This window comes from Mercenaria mercenaria, chromosome 6, assembly GCF_021730395.1.
Source record: "Mercenaria mercenaria strain notata chromosome 6, MADL_Memer_1, whole genome shotgun sequence".
Taxonomy (NCBI): Eukaryota; Metazoa; Mollusca; class Bivalvia; order Venerida; family Veneridae; genus Mercenaria; species Mercenaria mercenaria.
Window position 1 is genome coordinate 75848157 of NC_069366.1, and position 14442 is coordinate 75862598.

General features: G+C 33.7%; 1 protein-coding gene across 1 annotated transcript; it reads right to left on the reverse strand.

Moving 5' to 3' along the window:
• Window positions 1–1189: 1189 nt before the first annotated feature.
• LOC123548489 (aldehyde dehydrogenase 1A1-like) lies at window positions 1190–14030 on the reverse strand. The gene is made up of 14 exons (XM_045335785.2): window positions 13890–14030; window positions 12422–12526; window positions 12018–12158; window positions 10596–10725; window positions 9664–9725; window positions 9069–9197; window positions 6645–6758; window positions 6221–6323; window positions 5668–5852; window positions 5141–5305; window positions 4103–4260; window positions 3749–3823; window positions 3252–3291; window positions 1190–1690 (listed from the first exon to the last, which is right to left on the reverse strand). Exons 1-14 carry the CDS (start codon window positions 13938–13940, stop codon window positions 1661–1663), a joined length of 1488 nt encoding a protein of 495 aa, XP_045191720.1. The 5' UTR covers window positions 13941–14030; the 3' UTR covers window positions 1190–1660.
• Between the last annotated feature and the right edge of the window lie 412 nt (window positions 14031–14442).

A 14442-nucleotide genomic window follows, 5' to 3' on the forward strand; every position in this document is an offset into this window, starting at 1 on the left:
GTCCACACAGTTAACTTTAGGTGACAATCATAGCCAGATTTAATTCAATAACACTGCCTCTTTCTGCGTCTTGTATTTGTGTAACTAAATCTTGTCTGTATTTCTAACAAAATACCTGAACATCCAGAATTACCACTAGTCAAATTTTGAAATATATTCATAAAAATGATTTTCTACAAAAATGTTTAAGGCTTGCATGTTCTATATCTTATCAGTCGTCTACAAAATGTAAATAAAAAATCACCCCAGCCACAGGACATCTGGAAACACATACCTAGGGTAAAATATTATGTGAACCTGTTATTTAAGCATTTTTAAAAATTAAATCTGTTTCGAAAATGAAGCTGTTTTTGATTGACACAATTATTATTTTCAATGGATGTAAGCTCTTATTATTTTCCCCTTAAAATACTAATCATTCTGAATGTATCTAGTTTAAAGTAAATTGACGGTTTAATACTGATCGTTCTTATCTTTGTTTTGGGTTTAACGTCACGTAAACACACTTGTATGTAATTGAGTGACTTTCCTTTTTTCAAGGTGGAAAAGTCTCAGTTGCCCCTCTGGGAAGTATTTCAAGCACGGATGGACACCCGAGTAGAACCACCGAATTTCCGTAAGCCAGCGGGATTGCTACCTCACATGAAAGAATTCTACATATCACCTTATGGCGAGGTTACGAACACAGCGACATAATTTAAGTAAACAACTCGGCCACGGAAAACCTTTATATATATATCGTATCCTATAGTTCATTGTCAAGAAAACAGTGTAAAAACAATATCAATAAGATGCAATTAAAATGTTCTATTAATGTATAGATTAAATGAGACATACTCAAGTAACAACATAACATCTGCTTTTATTGACGTTTAGTTTCGTGTTTTATATCTCGTTGGTTAAGATGATCAATAACTTTAACTCGTGTTGTAGCTAGGAAGGATCACTGTGATGATTTCATTCACATTATTTTAAGTACCTTTTGGCTTTTAAGAAATGCTATGCGGTTTTGTATATATCTTAAGCTGGAAAGTTGTCAAATGAGCTCTAAAAGATCTTGACTGGACTTCCAGCACTATCTTAATTCTTCAAAACTGCGTATGCCATGTGAAAGCTTTACAACACGTTTTGAACTGCGGGAAATGACATCTTTAGCTTTCACGTATAATAATAATAATAATAATAATAATAATGATAATAATAACTTTATTTAAGGAGGATACCATATTTTGCTAAAGCCAGTCTAACTTATGGCCCTCAAACAATCTAAAAATTCTGTCATTATTATGTAACATAAACAGTGAAGTAAAAGATATGAATATGAACAAATTAATCCAGTATGCACTACAACGAAAAGAGTATAAAATCCAGGATATGTCAGAAGATAAAATTATGTACAAAGCACTTATGGCATCTGAAAACAAATTCTGCTTACTTTTCCTAATACGTGTTTAGCTTGATTCCTTCAATATGTATACGTATAGGAAATGTCCAATAACTTTACTGTTGTATTGTATGAAATTCAATTATATTGCTTTCATATATTGATAGCGTAAATATTTCTCTTTTGTATAATGTTACATAGCAACACCTGAAGTCTCCATTAATGTTCAACTTCCTTCTATATTTGATATCCATCTGACCTTGAGCAACACATGCTTCACAGTTTCACCGATGTCTTCATGACAACCTAAAATAAAATCATAAGATTTATTCCCGGACCACTGCAAGTCAATAGTAATATAAATGTTAGAAATCAATTGGGCAAAATCAAAATTATCGGCCAATATGGCGACGTGTTAATTTATAAAATAACTTCTTTCAAATGCTTATGTTACATGCGTTGTATAAAAATCATTTGTACAAAGGAAAATTCATTTTTTCTTGAAATTAATCTTAAGTCTCTTTGTCCCCCGCCCCCCTACGCGATACCGAAAGGTATATAGGAAGGCAATATTTTACAACAGTCATGTGGTTTTACGGATTATTTTAGAGTTTATATACAAAAAGAAACATATGACAAATGCATAATATATAACAATTATTTGCGAACTGAAACTGACCGAATAAAAGTTTTTGTTTAGTATAGTTATATCTCAGGCAGACTGTCAACCAAAGCCAGATGAACCCTTCGATCACTATATGCCATCCTTAGATGCACGACAATCTACCTGACCAATATATGTTTTACTGTACTGTCCCATACGACTGGATACTATAAATAATCTCAAAAGATTGCCCCCTTTAAAAATTAAAAGACGTTTGTAAAGAAATAAAAGTAAACAATCGCTGAACAGTATGTTAAACATAGTAATATGAAATTTCAGGACTTGGACGTTACCGCAAATGTATTAAAACGAAGTTGTATAACAGTTCTTTGAATACGGTGAGTTTTTAAATTTGATGAACTTTCCAAAAATGTGGCCCCATTATGTCGTCCTTTTCAGGAAGTCAAGGTTTTAATTGACGATCCTTTTGTAGAATAATATACGTGTTTGGATTCAGTGTTGTTATATTTTCTGGTTCTTTGGGATCATGGAGTCTATTCAACATATATGTAATAGAGTTCCGCGGAAGCTGGTGTTAGGGACGTGAGAGGTGTTGCACATTTCATAACCTCTCATGAACAGACTCAATCAAACCGAGTCTGCTATTATCCTTCTTGGTTGCATTCTTTGTTTCCAAAGGACTTTTTTTACAGATTTTATCATATGCTGATAATCTTCATGTAAAACACCACTTCCTTTCTATGATTTGGTGTTCAACTTGTTTGATTTTTCCCCCAATATGGACCTAAACGTTAAAATTTTAAGAAAAAAAAAAAACAATCATTTTCTCATATTTGAACATAATGCCTATATTTTTGATACAACAATATTGTACTTATTGCTGTGCAAGGTTATGCCACTTTCTATACGATAATTCCGACCGACCCTTTTACGAGTACCAACATGTTACATATCGCGTAATAAGATGTCATCATAAATTTGAGATCATCCTAAAACGGAATACAGATTTCTGTATTATTTTATTTTCCCCAAGGCATATGTTTACAGACAATAGTAAGTTTTAATATTCTTATATGAGACAGTTCTTTACGAGTAGAGTGCTTGTCTGTGCCATAATCGCGTTAAATATTAACAAAATAACAAAAGTCCCTCAGCACCACCGTATAACCTCCACCTTATAACCTTGTTATATGGATTTGTAAAGGAGTATAACACGATATTTCTTTCGGCCTGGATACTCACATTTTTCACTTCTGTATACGCCTGCAGTCCATATTCTCCACTGAAAAAGAAAAAAAGATTATTCTAAATGGTAGGTTTTAGTGTGATGCGTGTAGATTTAACAACATTATCTTTGAAAACAAATCACCATCCAAAAATAGAAGCATGAAGTACAATATTATCAAATCATGACATTATTCTGAAATAATACAATTTGTTTTCATATTTAGTTATTTTGATCTTCAACTGTATTCCGTAACTGCCAGTGAATGGATAACTAAAATATAACAATAACGATTTCGAACTGCAGCAAACGTGAAAGTAAAGACAAGATCAATTTCGTTTCTACCTGCTCTTGTTTTAATTGCTGTGTTGGAATCTTGACTTGTGCTGGTAGGATACTTATATACACTATAAAAGTTTACTTACTCTGCTTAAAAAGTCATATTGTTATACATGTATGGATACAAGAAACCCGAGAAAAAAAACAAATAAAAATATAACACTAAAATACTCACAATTCACGTCCGATACCGGACATCTTAAATCCTCCAAATGGAGCAGCTGGTGAAGACATGAAGTAGCAATTAACCCTGAAAAAAAAATGAATGTATAACAAATTGAAATAAATCAATATGCTTTCGTTTATGATACGTATGATATTTAGACATTTTATGTCTCAAGCTGGTTTAGCTACAAAATGATTTTTCGAACTTAAAATTATAGTGTTATCAAATATAGCATATCGGTTTTATAAAAGTATTACTTTTTGCAGTATAGGATTCCCATTCTACTTTCACAATGAAAACTACCAATTCAATGATTTCTTTGGTCTTTGACTGTTAATTCTGAGATGGAAACTGATAACATACCACACTGTTCCGGCCTTGACCCTGCTGGTAAACGTTAGTGCAGTGTCGATGTTCTCGGTAAATATCGCAGCTGCAAGTCCATATTTTGTGTCGTTTGCACGTGCTACAATCTCCTCCATATCTTTGAATTTGATTATCGACTGAACTGGACCAAATATCTGTAAAGAAACAGCAGCTTTATGATCGTGTTTTATGTCATACAGTCTCGTGTTTCTTTGAAAACGTATATATTCACATTATTGTCAGGGCCATTACTCAAGTCCAAGCCTTAAGAGAAAATATTTTTCTCTAAAACTGCTGGGCAACGTCCAATAAATACCTTATTTTCGATTTTGTTTTTAAAAGTTCTCCATTCAAATGTATGCGGTGATAAGAGATGCAACAACATTTTAAACATATACGACAGTTTTAATTATTATGTGTGTATTTGATTATAAAACCCTGGTTTGTAATATATTTGCTTATGATTCAGTTTCTTCAAAATGTTATTGATTTGATGATGAAGTTGCTTTAATATGCTAATTGTTTTCCCCATTCCTTTTTAGTACATATTTGTCTAAAATACATGTATAAAGAATTTTCTAAAAAGTATGGAAAATCTAGGCATGTATGGAAGTTGCGAGAAAGTACTAGATATATTTCAGTTTCATACGTGCAGAAACTCTTTTTGATCTTTGAAGCTAAAATCTCGGGTAGCAACTAAATTACAGTAAACTGTTACCTTTTCTATAACAGTGTTATTACCAGAAGTTTAGATTTTTTTCAGTGAATAATTTGTGAGAATTATTTCGACAGTGTTTTTGGATATTAGTGTTCATTCATGGTGCTCAGTGTGTGTTAATCTTTGTGGACTTTTATTAAAACTACATAACCAGATTAGTAAAGATTTATTTCATTTATCAGTATTTTGTATCAGGTATTCATTTTGCTTTAATATTCCACTCTGTAAATTTTAATACAATATGTAATTGCTTATACTGTGTTGACAGCCTTTCTGTCTAGTTACGCCCAGTCCGTAATACGTAATATTAGACAAACCTCCTCCCTTCCAATCCTCATCTTCTCTGTGACATTAGAAAATACTGTTGGCTGTATGAAATACCCCTCTGTACCATGTCTTTGACCACCACATTCCAAATTAGCTCCTTCTTGTTTACCACTCTCTATGAGTTCAAGAACCTTGTTGAATTGTTCCTCACTTACCTGGAACCGAACCCCGATTAGTTAAAGAGAAGTTTTAAATGTAAACAAAATGTATTAAGAGTCATTTATTATACAATGGCAGGACAATAAAGAGCCAGAAAAATAGAAAATATATGAATATGGTCACAGTTAGACTGTATTCAAAACATACAAACGAACTCTATTTTAGTGGTAATATTAATGCAATATCTGAAGCATTCTCCAGATAACATGAGATTCATACAGGGAGTCTGTCACAAGTTCTTTTTGATATGGATGTGCTAGTAAAGCTAAAAGTTCATAAGTGAAATAAAAACTTAAAGAGAGATTATGTCCGAGGAAGAAAAATACTGTTTGATATTGTTTGATGAACTAGTGTTTACCTGTGGTCCGTATTCACTTTTAGTGTCAAAAGGATCGCCAATAGTTTTAGCTTTTGCACGAGCTGTCGCCTTTTTAACAAATTCATCATAAATATCTTCATGTACGTATGTCCTAGATCCGGCTGTGCATACTTGGCCGCAGTTAAAGAAAATAGCTTGCTGTGCCCATTCAACTACAGTATCCACTGAAAAAATGTTGTGCATATATCAAAATACGTAAATAACGTAGATGACACGAGCGATATGAAAAAAAAAACACAAACAGCCAAACTACATACATAGTTAAAGTTAGATAAAATGTTTATTATGACTGAAACTAAACAAGGGATCACTTTCTGCTTTATCACATTTCTTTTACAGCTTAAAATATTCTGTATTGAACTTCGTGATCAATCAACTTTGTAACGTACATTGATTTATATCCAGAGGAGTCATTTGAAACCTTTGGTAATGAAGGTGACGTGGTCACTGGTTTGCAGCAACATACAGTTTAGTTTTTATTTAATTGTAGACATGCAATAAAAGTAAGCCAAATAAGTGCGAAGATTCTTACAGTTTGCGTCTTTCCAAATAACCAATGGGCTTTTTCCTCCAAGTTCTAGGGTAACTCGTTTCAGGTTGGATTTAGCTGCAGCTGCCATAATTGTTTGACCAACCTTTCATACAACATTGGAAAAAATATTGGAATATACATGTGTAGGTATATATAGAATTTCAAAAAAATTGACGCATATATAGAAAAAGATCATCTGTTGCAGCACAATTTGATTTAGTTATCTACATATATTTGATACAGAAGTGCAAAAGTGGCACTAGTAGACCATATGGTATTAAAGAATTGTAGCTTATAGAAATGATAAAATTACTTATATAATCATTTCCGATTTGCATCGTGTCTGCACAATTTCACGAAAAGTCTAAGATAAATGTGGGGTTTCCTTTTGTTATAACTATTTGCGCGCAAGGGTTATACATACGTCTGTTGATCCAGTAAAGGAAATTTTATTAACATCCGGATGTTCAGAAATGGCAGCGCCGGCCGTAGGTCCATACCCCGCAACAACATTGACAACTCCTGGAGGGAATCCAGCCTAAACGAACAGATAATCGTTTTCATACTTAAAGGGAATTCCTATAGTTTTTTGCGCATCTTTCTGCGCAGACGACACTTTCTATGAACAACTGAACTGAAGTCAACATGTGTTGAAACATGTGACAGGCAATCTTAAATACAGTGAAACACCGCTCGCTCGAGCATCGATGACTCGAGCACCCGGGCTCGCTCGAGCAATTCATGTGGTTCCGGCCGATTTCCTTCTACTTTATATGTGATATTACCAAGGCTGGGTCGAGCATCGATAACTCGATCGCTCGAGCATGACACCTGGTCCCTGTGTATTAATTTACTCTTTGTTGTGTCTGGCTAACTCGAGCAGAGGTGTCAAAATTTTTCACACCTTCGGCGGTCAGAATGTATCGGTTAATTAAATATTTTCGCACACCGTGAGAATTGTGGAGTCTATTCCCAGACTATCTTAAATGTTTGTTTGTCGGTATATTTGATATTATGATGAGATTAATTATTGATAAAAGCTTAAAGAAAAGTTTTATTGATCAAATATCGATCAATTACTGATATCTTAAAGCATCATTCCTGCGGGATCGAGATCTTAGTCATTTAATCAGCGGTTGTTTGCATGCAAATGAAGGAAATAATATAGCCGTTTCATAAAATTGAGACGATAATTATGATATGCACTTGTTGATGAATAAAATTAAAAAAAAAAAAATCTTAGTTGTTTCTTCGCATGTGCTATTTACAAATTACATATTGAAACGTCTATCAATAGATAATGTTTGTAATACGTTTGTTTCCGAAATTGTCACAAGTATGTTATTATAACGCATCACCGTTTACTCAGCAAACGGTCCCGATGACCGTAAACAAACTTTAGTTTTCTTCGTATGTTGGTCAATGTTTGGGTCGCTCGAAACCATGGATAACTCGAGCATTTTGCTCATCCCCTTGCGACCTCGAGCGAGCGGTGTTTTACTGTATGAGGAATCTTGAATGAAATAACATTTTTGATAAGTTTTATCAGTAATCAAATGTTGATACTGGTTTATGTTGTATTGACAAGTATCATGCCTGACAGGTATCTTGCTATTTTTGTGGTTGTGTTTTCACATCGCGTTTTAGTACAAACACAGGGTTGTTCATATAATGTAAAATAATTGACTTAGTACTGATAAGACAATATCACCTTCCAGATTATTTAGTACTTAATTAGAAAAAAGAATTAAGATTTTTAAATTTTTTTTTTAACTTTTAGCAGACATACATGTAATCAATTTGGCAGGTCCGTGCCATTTCCGTCCGAACAAGGGTTGTATTCTAGCGGTCTTAACATACAATTTAGCCTGGTGACCCATACATTTTTAGCCATTTTTATGCTCACAATACAATTATCTATACACAAGAAAAACAGGAAAAAAATTCTATGAAAGAGTTTTTTCAAAATTTAAAAATATATTCTTCACTATGGTTATTTTTCATTGAAAAAAGTTCACAAAAGTAAATATGAAACAATACTTTTTTTCATATGTACCCATTATTGTAAGTATAGGGTATTACAAACATGACTATGATATCAAATAAGTATATAAAAAAATCTGTAAAAAGAAAAAACCGTATTGTGCTGTCTTGATGTGTATTTTGGTTGGTATTTAGAAAAAAGCAGAAAATTATGAAAATGTTGAAAAATCACTGGCAGTTTCAGCAACAGTGGGTGTGTTCAAAACATTTTTTTCACAAAAACAAGCCTGGTGACCTATTGTTTCTATGTGTTCATTGTTTTCAGCACAAATTTTCCTATCATATATGTGAATTAAAAAAAACTCTATGAAAGGAAAAAAGCTATAGGAATTCTCTTTAAGAATCATAATAACATCATTCACGCGGATGGAAACCATTGCTAAGTAATTAACTTGTCATTGACATATTGAAAATACAGGTACTCTAGGCGGCTTGTTTTAACTACAGTACTTTGGATATTAATCCGTTTAATGGCGCACGAAACCTTACTGTTAATCCCTACCTTAGTCGGAGGTTGCAGGATAGTCTACTAGTATATAGATATTGTCACTTCCAGTAGTAACAGTGACAGAAACAGAACCGAAGAAAATGTTCAAATCAGATTAGTCCAAGTGGACTTTTAGAACCGCCAATCATGCAACATACCACCTGTCCCGTAAGCAAGGTGCACACGACCTGGCACTTTTTTTCAGAAACAGATGTAGGTCTACAAAGATCGTTAAATGTATTGCATCAATTTTGTAACGAAAATGATGTAAAATATGGACATTGTATATTAACTAAAATTGTATCAAATTACACCTACCTCTTTTATCAGCTGAGCTGCGTAAAGGGCGGTTAATGGTGTCTGTTCCGCGGGTTTAATAACTACTGTATTTCCACAAGCAAGAGCAGGGGCGACCTTCAACGCAAACAGGGCGAGCGGAAAGTTCCACTGAAAGAAGCGAAATGCATCGATATCGATATTCTGAAATTGTTGCAAACTCACAGGAAATATAATTGACTCTCTGACTTCATGAAATACTAACAGCAATCAGCACTTTCGTCTTAAAGAAATACATGCAATTTAGAACGTGTTACAGCCTCAATAAATGAAATATAATCACGGACAAAAATAGTAACCATCTTTTAATTATCAGAAAGATAAGATCACATGATAATTGCTATCGAATTATATAAACCACTTTATTTTTTTTTTATCCTCCACTTACTTTGACATTAAATGGCATATTATTGAACGATTATCATTGACAACGAAGTATTTACTGTTATGACACGATCGGGTTTATTTAAAAAAATACTGTTTGCATTTTACCATTAAAATACCATCAAATTAAGCATATGACTGTCTATTTGAACTAAAATTCATGTATTTACTATAAACGACTTCTAATACTTACTGGTACAATCTGTCCACAAACACCGACAGGTTCATGTCTCGTGTAACAAAAGAACGTTCCATCTGAAATAATAAAAAAACCTTCATAACCACGCGTAAGGTCTTTGTATGCGTTTACATAACCTCATATTTTGTTCAAATCAATACATTAAAATCAAATACAAATCAAGACAAAAAGTTGAACTTATTATCTACATAAAAACAAATTTATACATAACCTTCTATCGTCAACAATTCGGTCTTTCTGTATCACCCTAATAGGTAGACCTGACTATTACTGTTGAATGTACACTTGGACTATGAAAGTCCAGGAAAACTAAAACAGAACAAAAATGTTTTTGTTGGGTTTAACGTCGCACCGACACATAGCGACTTTCCAGCTCTGATAGTGGAGGAAGACCCCAGGTGCTCTTTCATGCATTATTTCATCACGGGCGGGCACCTGAGTAGAACTACTGACTTTCCGTTAGCCAGCTGGATGGCTTTCTCGCATGATGAATTCAACATCCCGAGTGAGGATCGAACCCATATCGGTGAGGCGTAAGTGGTTCGAAGTCAGCGACCTTGACCAATCGGCCACGGAGACCCCTGAAAAAATGGTAGTCTGTCAAATCGACCTACTAGATCGAAACTGTTTCAGTAAACACAGAGCCGATGATACAAGACATATACTAGGTTGGGTAATAATAAAAAAGAAAAATATTAGAATGTTGATCCAGGCACGTTTTATGATATCTTACTGCGTATAATATTCTTTGTTTCTGATCAAAATGGAAATGCTATGGGATACTCCAAGGAACTGCAACTTTGGAATCCCAACGCTGGACACATTATAACTGTGAACATTTGTTGAGTTCAATGTCAAACAACGTTAAATCAGCCCAAAATCCAGCATATTTTCCTTACATTAGTTACATCAGTATATAAACACACCTATAGGTATGGTTTTTCCTTGTATTTTGTCTGTCCAACCGGCAAAGTGTCTAAATAAACTCACAACCATCGACATGTCCCCACCATAGGAATCTTTAAATGCCTTGCCATTGTCTAGCGTCTCAAGACTCTAAATGAATTAAAACATGCGCAAATATCTTTACATATAAAACAAAAAATGAGGTCAAATTTATGTTTATTAATAATTTAGACCTACACATTTTCGGTCGTTTGATTTATTACTGTTCAGAGTTTAGGTGCGTAGACAGAATGGATAATTATCCTGTCACTGGACGACGAAGAATACCACGCGGTTCTTGGACGACAATTTGTGTATAAAAAGAATTGAAACCATTTCCGTATTCTTGCATGAACGGAAGATTTCTGTTTTTTGTTGAGTTTAAGGGCACACCATCGCAATTATAGGTCATATGGCGACTTTCTAGCTTTTGATGGTGGAGGAAGACCCATGGTGCCCCTCCTTGCATTATTTCACCACAGGTGAACCCCTAGGTAGAACCACCGACCTTCCGTAATCCAGCTGAAGGGCTTACTCACATAAAGAATTTAACGCTACAAGCAAGCGCGTGAGGGGAAAATGATTTGGATCCACTCGACAATGGAGGCCCCGCACGAATGTAAGAGGCAGCAAATAGGGCCTGGACGCTCGATTTTGCTATATCTTTGCGGTTCCAGTTGGTGAAACAGTATTGGTGAGCAAAAATAAAAACAAATCAAAGAATAATGAAGCGTTGTGAATCAAACAATAAACGTCAAAAAAAAAAGGACAATATTTAATCATACTAACATACTCAACTGAAAATACTATTATTAAAGTTTTGGTGAAACTTATTAACCGAAGTAGTAATGAAAATGACGTTATGTGGCAATTTGACGTATTTATCGCAGAATTAACAACGTTGGAATTTCTTGTCTGTTTAACTGAAAAGCAAATCGAACCATTGTATTGTAAAAATGTGCTATTTTAGCTCAAGTTAACATTTGTCAGCAAATAAAAATTTTGAATTTAAAGCATTTCACGCTTGTAATATGAAATAACTGTAAATGACCATTTAGCAAAAAGGCGTATTGCTCAATAATATTACTTTTTGTGAGATTCATACATTATATGTGCACCTGGATATAAAATACGAGTAAAAGTTTTGGCTGTACTATCAGTCCCTCATTTTTAAGACTTTCTGACATTTTGTATTACTAGTTTGTAACTTACACCAATAATTATTAATCTAAAAGGAGAAAACAACACTCTGTAAATATGACCTTGAATTCAATAAAATGCTTCTTTGCCTTTTATATCCGATATAATTTAAAGCAGTCAATTATTACACTGCTTAAATACGATTTAACAGTATGATGACCCGCTTGTCGCAATATCATTACATGTTTACCAAACTGACTTACAGCAATATACACTCTGTCCCTTTCAATGAGATCAGCGAACTTGTGCAACAAGGCACCTCTTTTGCTGGCATCCATCTTTTGCCATGGTGAACCGAATTCGAATGCTTTCTTTGCGGCTTCAACTGCTTTATCTATGTCTGCCTGTAAATGTATATCATTTCTGAAATATCATGATTTCATTTTATAACCTACACCCTTACTATGAAAAGAATATTGCACTTTCGGATTAAATTTGCTTACTACAATTTACAATAGAAGTTATGTTTATCAGCCGCCTATATTTTAACTGTGCGTCCCAGTTTTAAGGCATGTAGATCACCTATGGATAGAGTCAAAATTTAGAACCCCTCTCATTTGTATGCACTGCGCTGACCTTACATAATCTTATGTAGATGAGAATTTACCTTATCCCCTTCTTGAACATCACATATTTTCTTTCCATTGGTTGGATTTAATGTTGGGAAGGTCTTCCCACTGACAGAATCTACCCATTCATTGTTGATGAATATCTGGATGTAACAGAAAGAACATGCATTATTATTCCGACCATCATATTCTACTATTCTATAAGTAACTAATTGAATACATAGTTCATTGATATAACATTTAACCCAGCATGCGTTGATTATTGGTACGCAAAATGTTCATATTATATGTCTTTTGTGCAGCTTTAAAGCAAAAAGTAAATGTTTAAAATATTGTCGTATTTAACTATAAAATGGCAAGATGTACCTCTATAATATGAATTATACTAAGGTGTTATTATCTGCTGCCTTGTACTTGACTTAAGTCTAGTCTACATAAATACTGTTAATCTGTAAACTGTTATCAAATTTTTATCTTAAAGTAAGTTCATCTCGCATATTGGAAAACATGTGGTCAAGGTTTATTCAAACATGTTAATACGTTAAGTTAATTACAAGAAAAAAGTGGTAACAGGTCCAATTAAAAGAAAGAATCAGCCAATGAGTATCTTAAATCCAATTATCGGCTGAGTGACTATGATTGGTTCTTTTTCACAAACATCTAAAAGTTTTAAAGGCGAAAGATATACAATTAAATAATTCGACCTCACATTTAAAAAAGAGACCAGCAATTCATGTCACGTTCCTGCTATTGTTCATTAAAATGACAACACACGTACACAATGAATCAGAAATGAATTTATTTTTCAAGAAGACAATAAATGGGGTATAACCAAAGTTTGATAAAGTAAAACAGATATGAAACTCAAATTCAAATACGAGCATCCGAAATCAAGTTACAACAAAATGATTTCTAAATTATCGATGCTTTCTTTATACATGTACTTTATTTGATAACCGTCTAGGCGTTTGAAGTTTTGATTACAGTGAAACGTTATATGACGAGAAAATGACCAGTAACGATTATGTCGTTCAATGTATCTTTTGTACAAATAATCTTTAACATAATTTAAAAACAAAACATAGGTAAAATATATTTAACTGAATACCAACAATTGAAACGGAGCAATGATTCGGCTGTGTCCGAAATGAGTAAACACTTTATAGATAGTGACTTTATACCCGAAACTATCTTTGGCCTTGAATACCACGTTTATTTTGGTAACACTACATGAAGTTTAATAAACATCTAATTTATAATGATATAAAAACAAGACGAAGTCTATTTGTGAAAGAAAATATATTCAAGAAATATATTCGTTACTTCACTATTCTCTAGTGTATAGGTGAAAAGAATATTCTTTTGTCTGTGCGACATATCGGAAGCTTAGAAAACGCAAGCTTGGAGAGATATTTAGAAAATACAATAACTTATGCTTATGTATTGAGTAAATAATTTTCTTTCAAAATTTAAAACTTTATCTTTATAAAACAAACAATCACTTACCTGTGTATATTTTATCTCCGGTTCCCGTATTGGAGTTGGTAATTCAGCCATGATTGTGTATAGAAAGTTTATGTAGCAATACTCTGTAATCGACGCGTCACGTGGTGCACAATAGATAAATGACGTAGGTTATATGAAAATTGCGCCCTTATCCATGCAATTCAATTTTCTCCAGTGCTTAGTGCGTGTATATGCTTTAGCATGAACAGCAGAGTCAGGACCTTCTTCCCTCAAATTTACATGTATCCTTTTCAGTTGAGCCAACAGCTAAATTGAGCACATGTCTCGACCTACCCTAAGAGACCTTTACTAGAAAAGCGACCATCATAATTGTTAAAGATTTGTGTGTTAAATATATAAGATTTGTGTGTTAATAGTTGGATTGTGCAAAAAAGGACGAATAAGCCGTAAACGATCCGTAGAAATAACGGAAAGTCTAACCATATTTTTACTATTCCACATAAGTCGGTGTAACCGTGTAACGTGTGTAGTTTTGTTTTAACCCTTAGCCTGCTGGCGGCAGATGATTCTGCCTTTGCGACTAGTGCAGACC

Bases quoted from the DNA above. Each gene is read 5' to 3' on its own strand.
- LOC123548489 (XM_045335785.2), bottom strand. From the start codon at position 13,940: ATGGCTGAATTACCAACTCCAATACGGGAACCGGAGATAAAATATACA. The intron at 5,306-5,667 runs GTAAACACTAGT...GTTCGGTTCCAG, and splicing joins AAAGTGAATACGGACCACAG to GTAAGTGAGGAACAATTCAA. The intron at 4,261-5,140 runs GTTTGTCTAATA...GTTTCTTTACAG, and splicing joins TGAGGATTGGAAGGGAGGAG to ATATTTGGTCCAGTTCAGTC.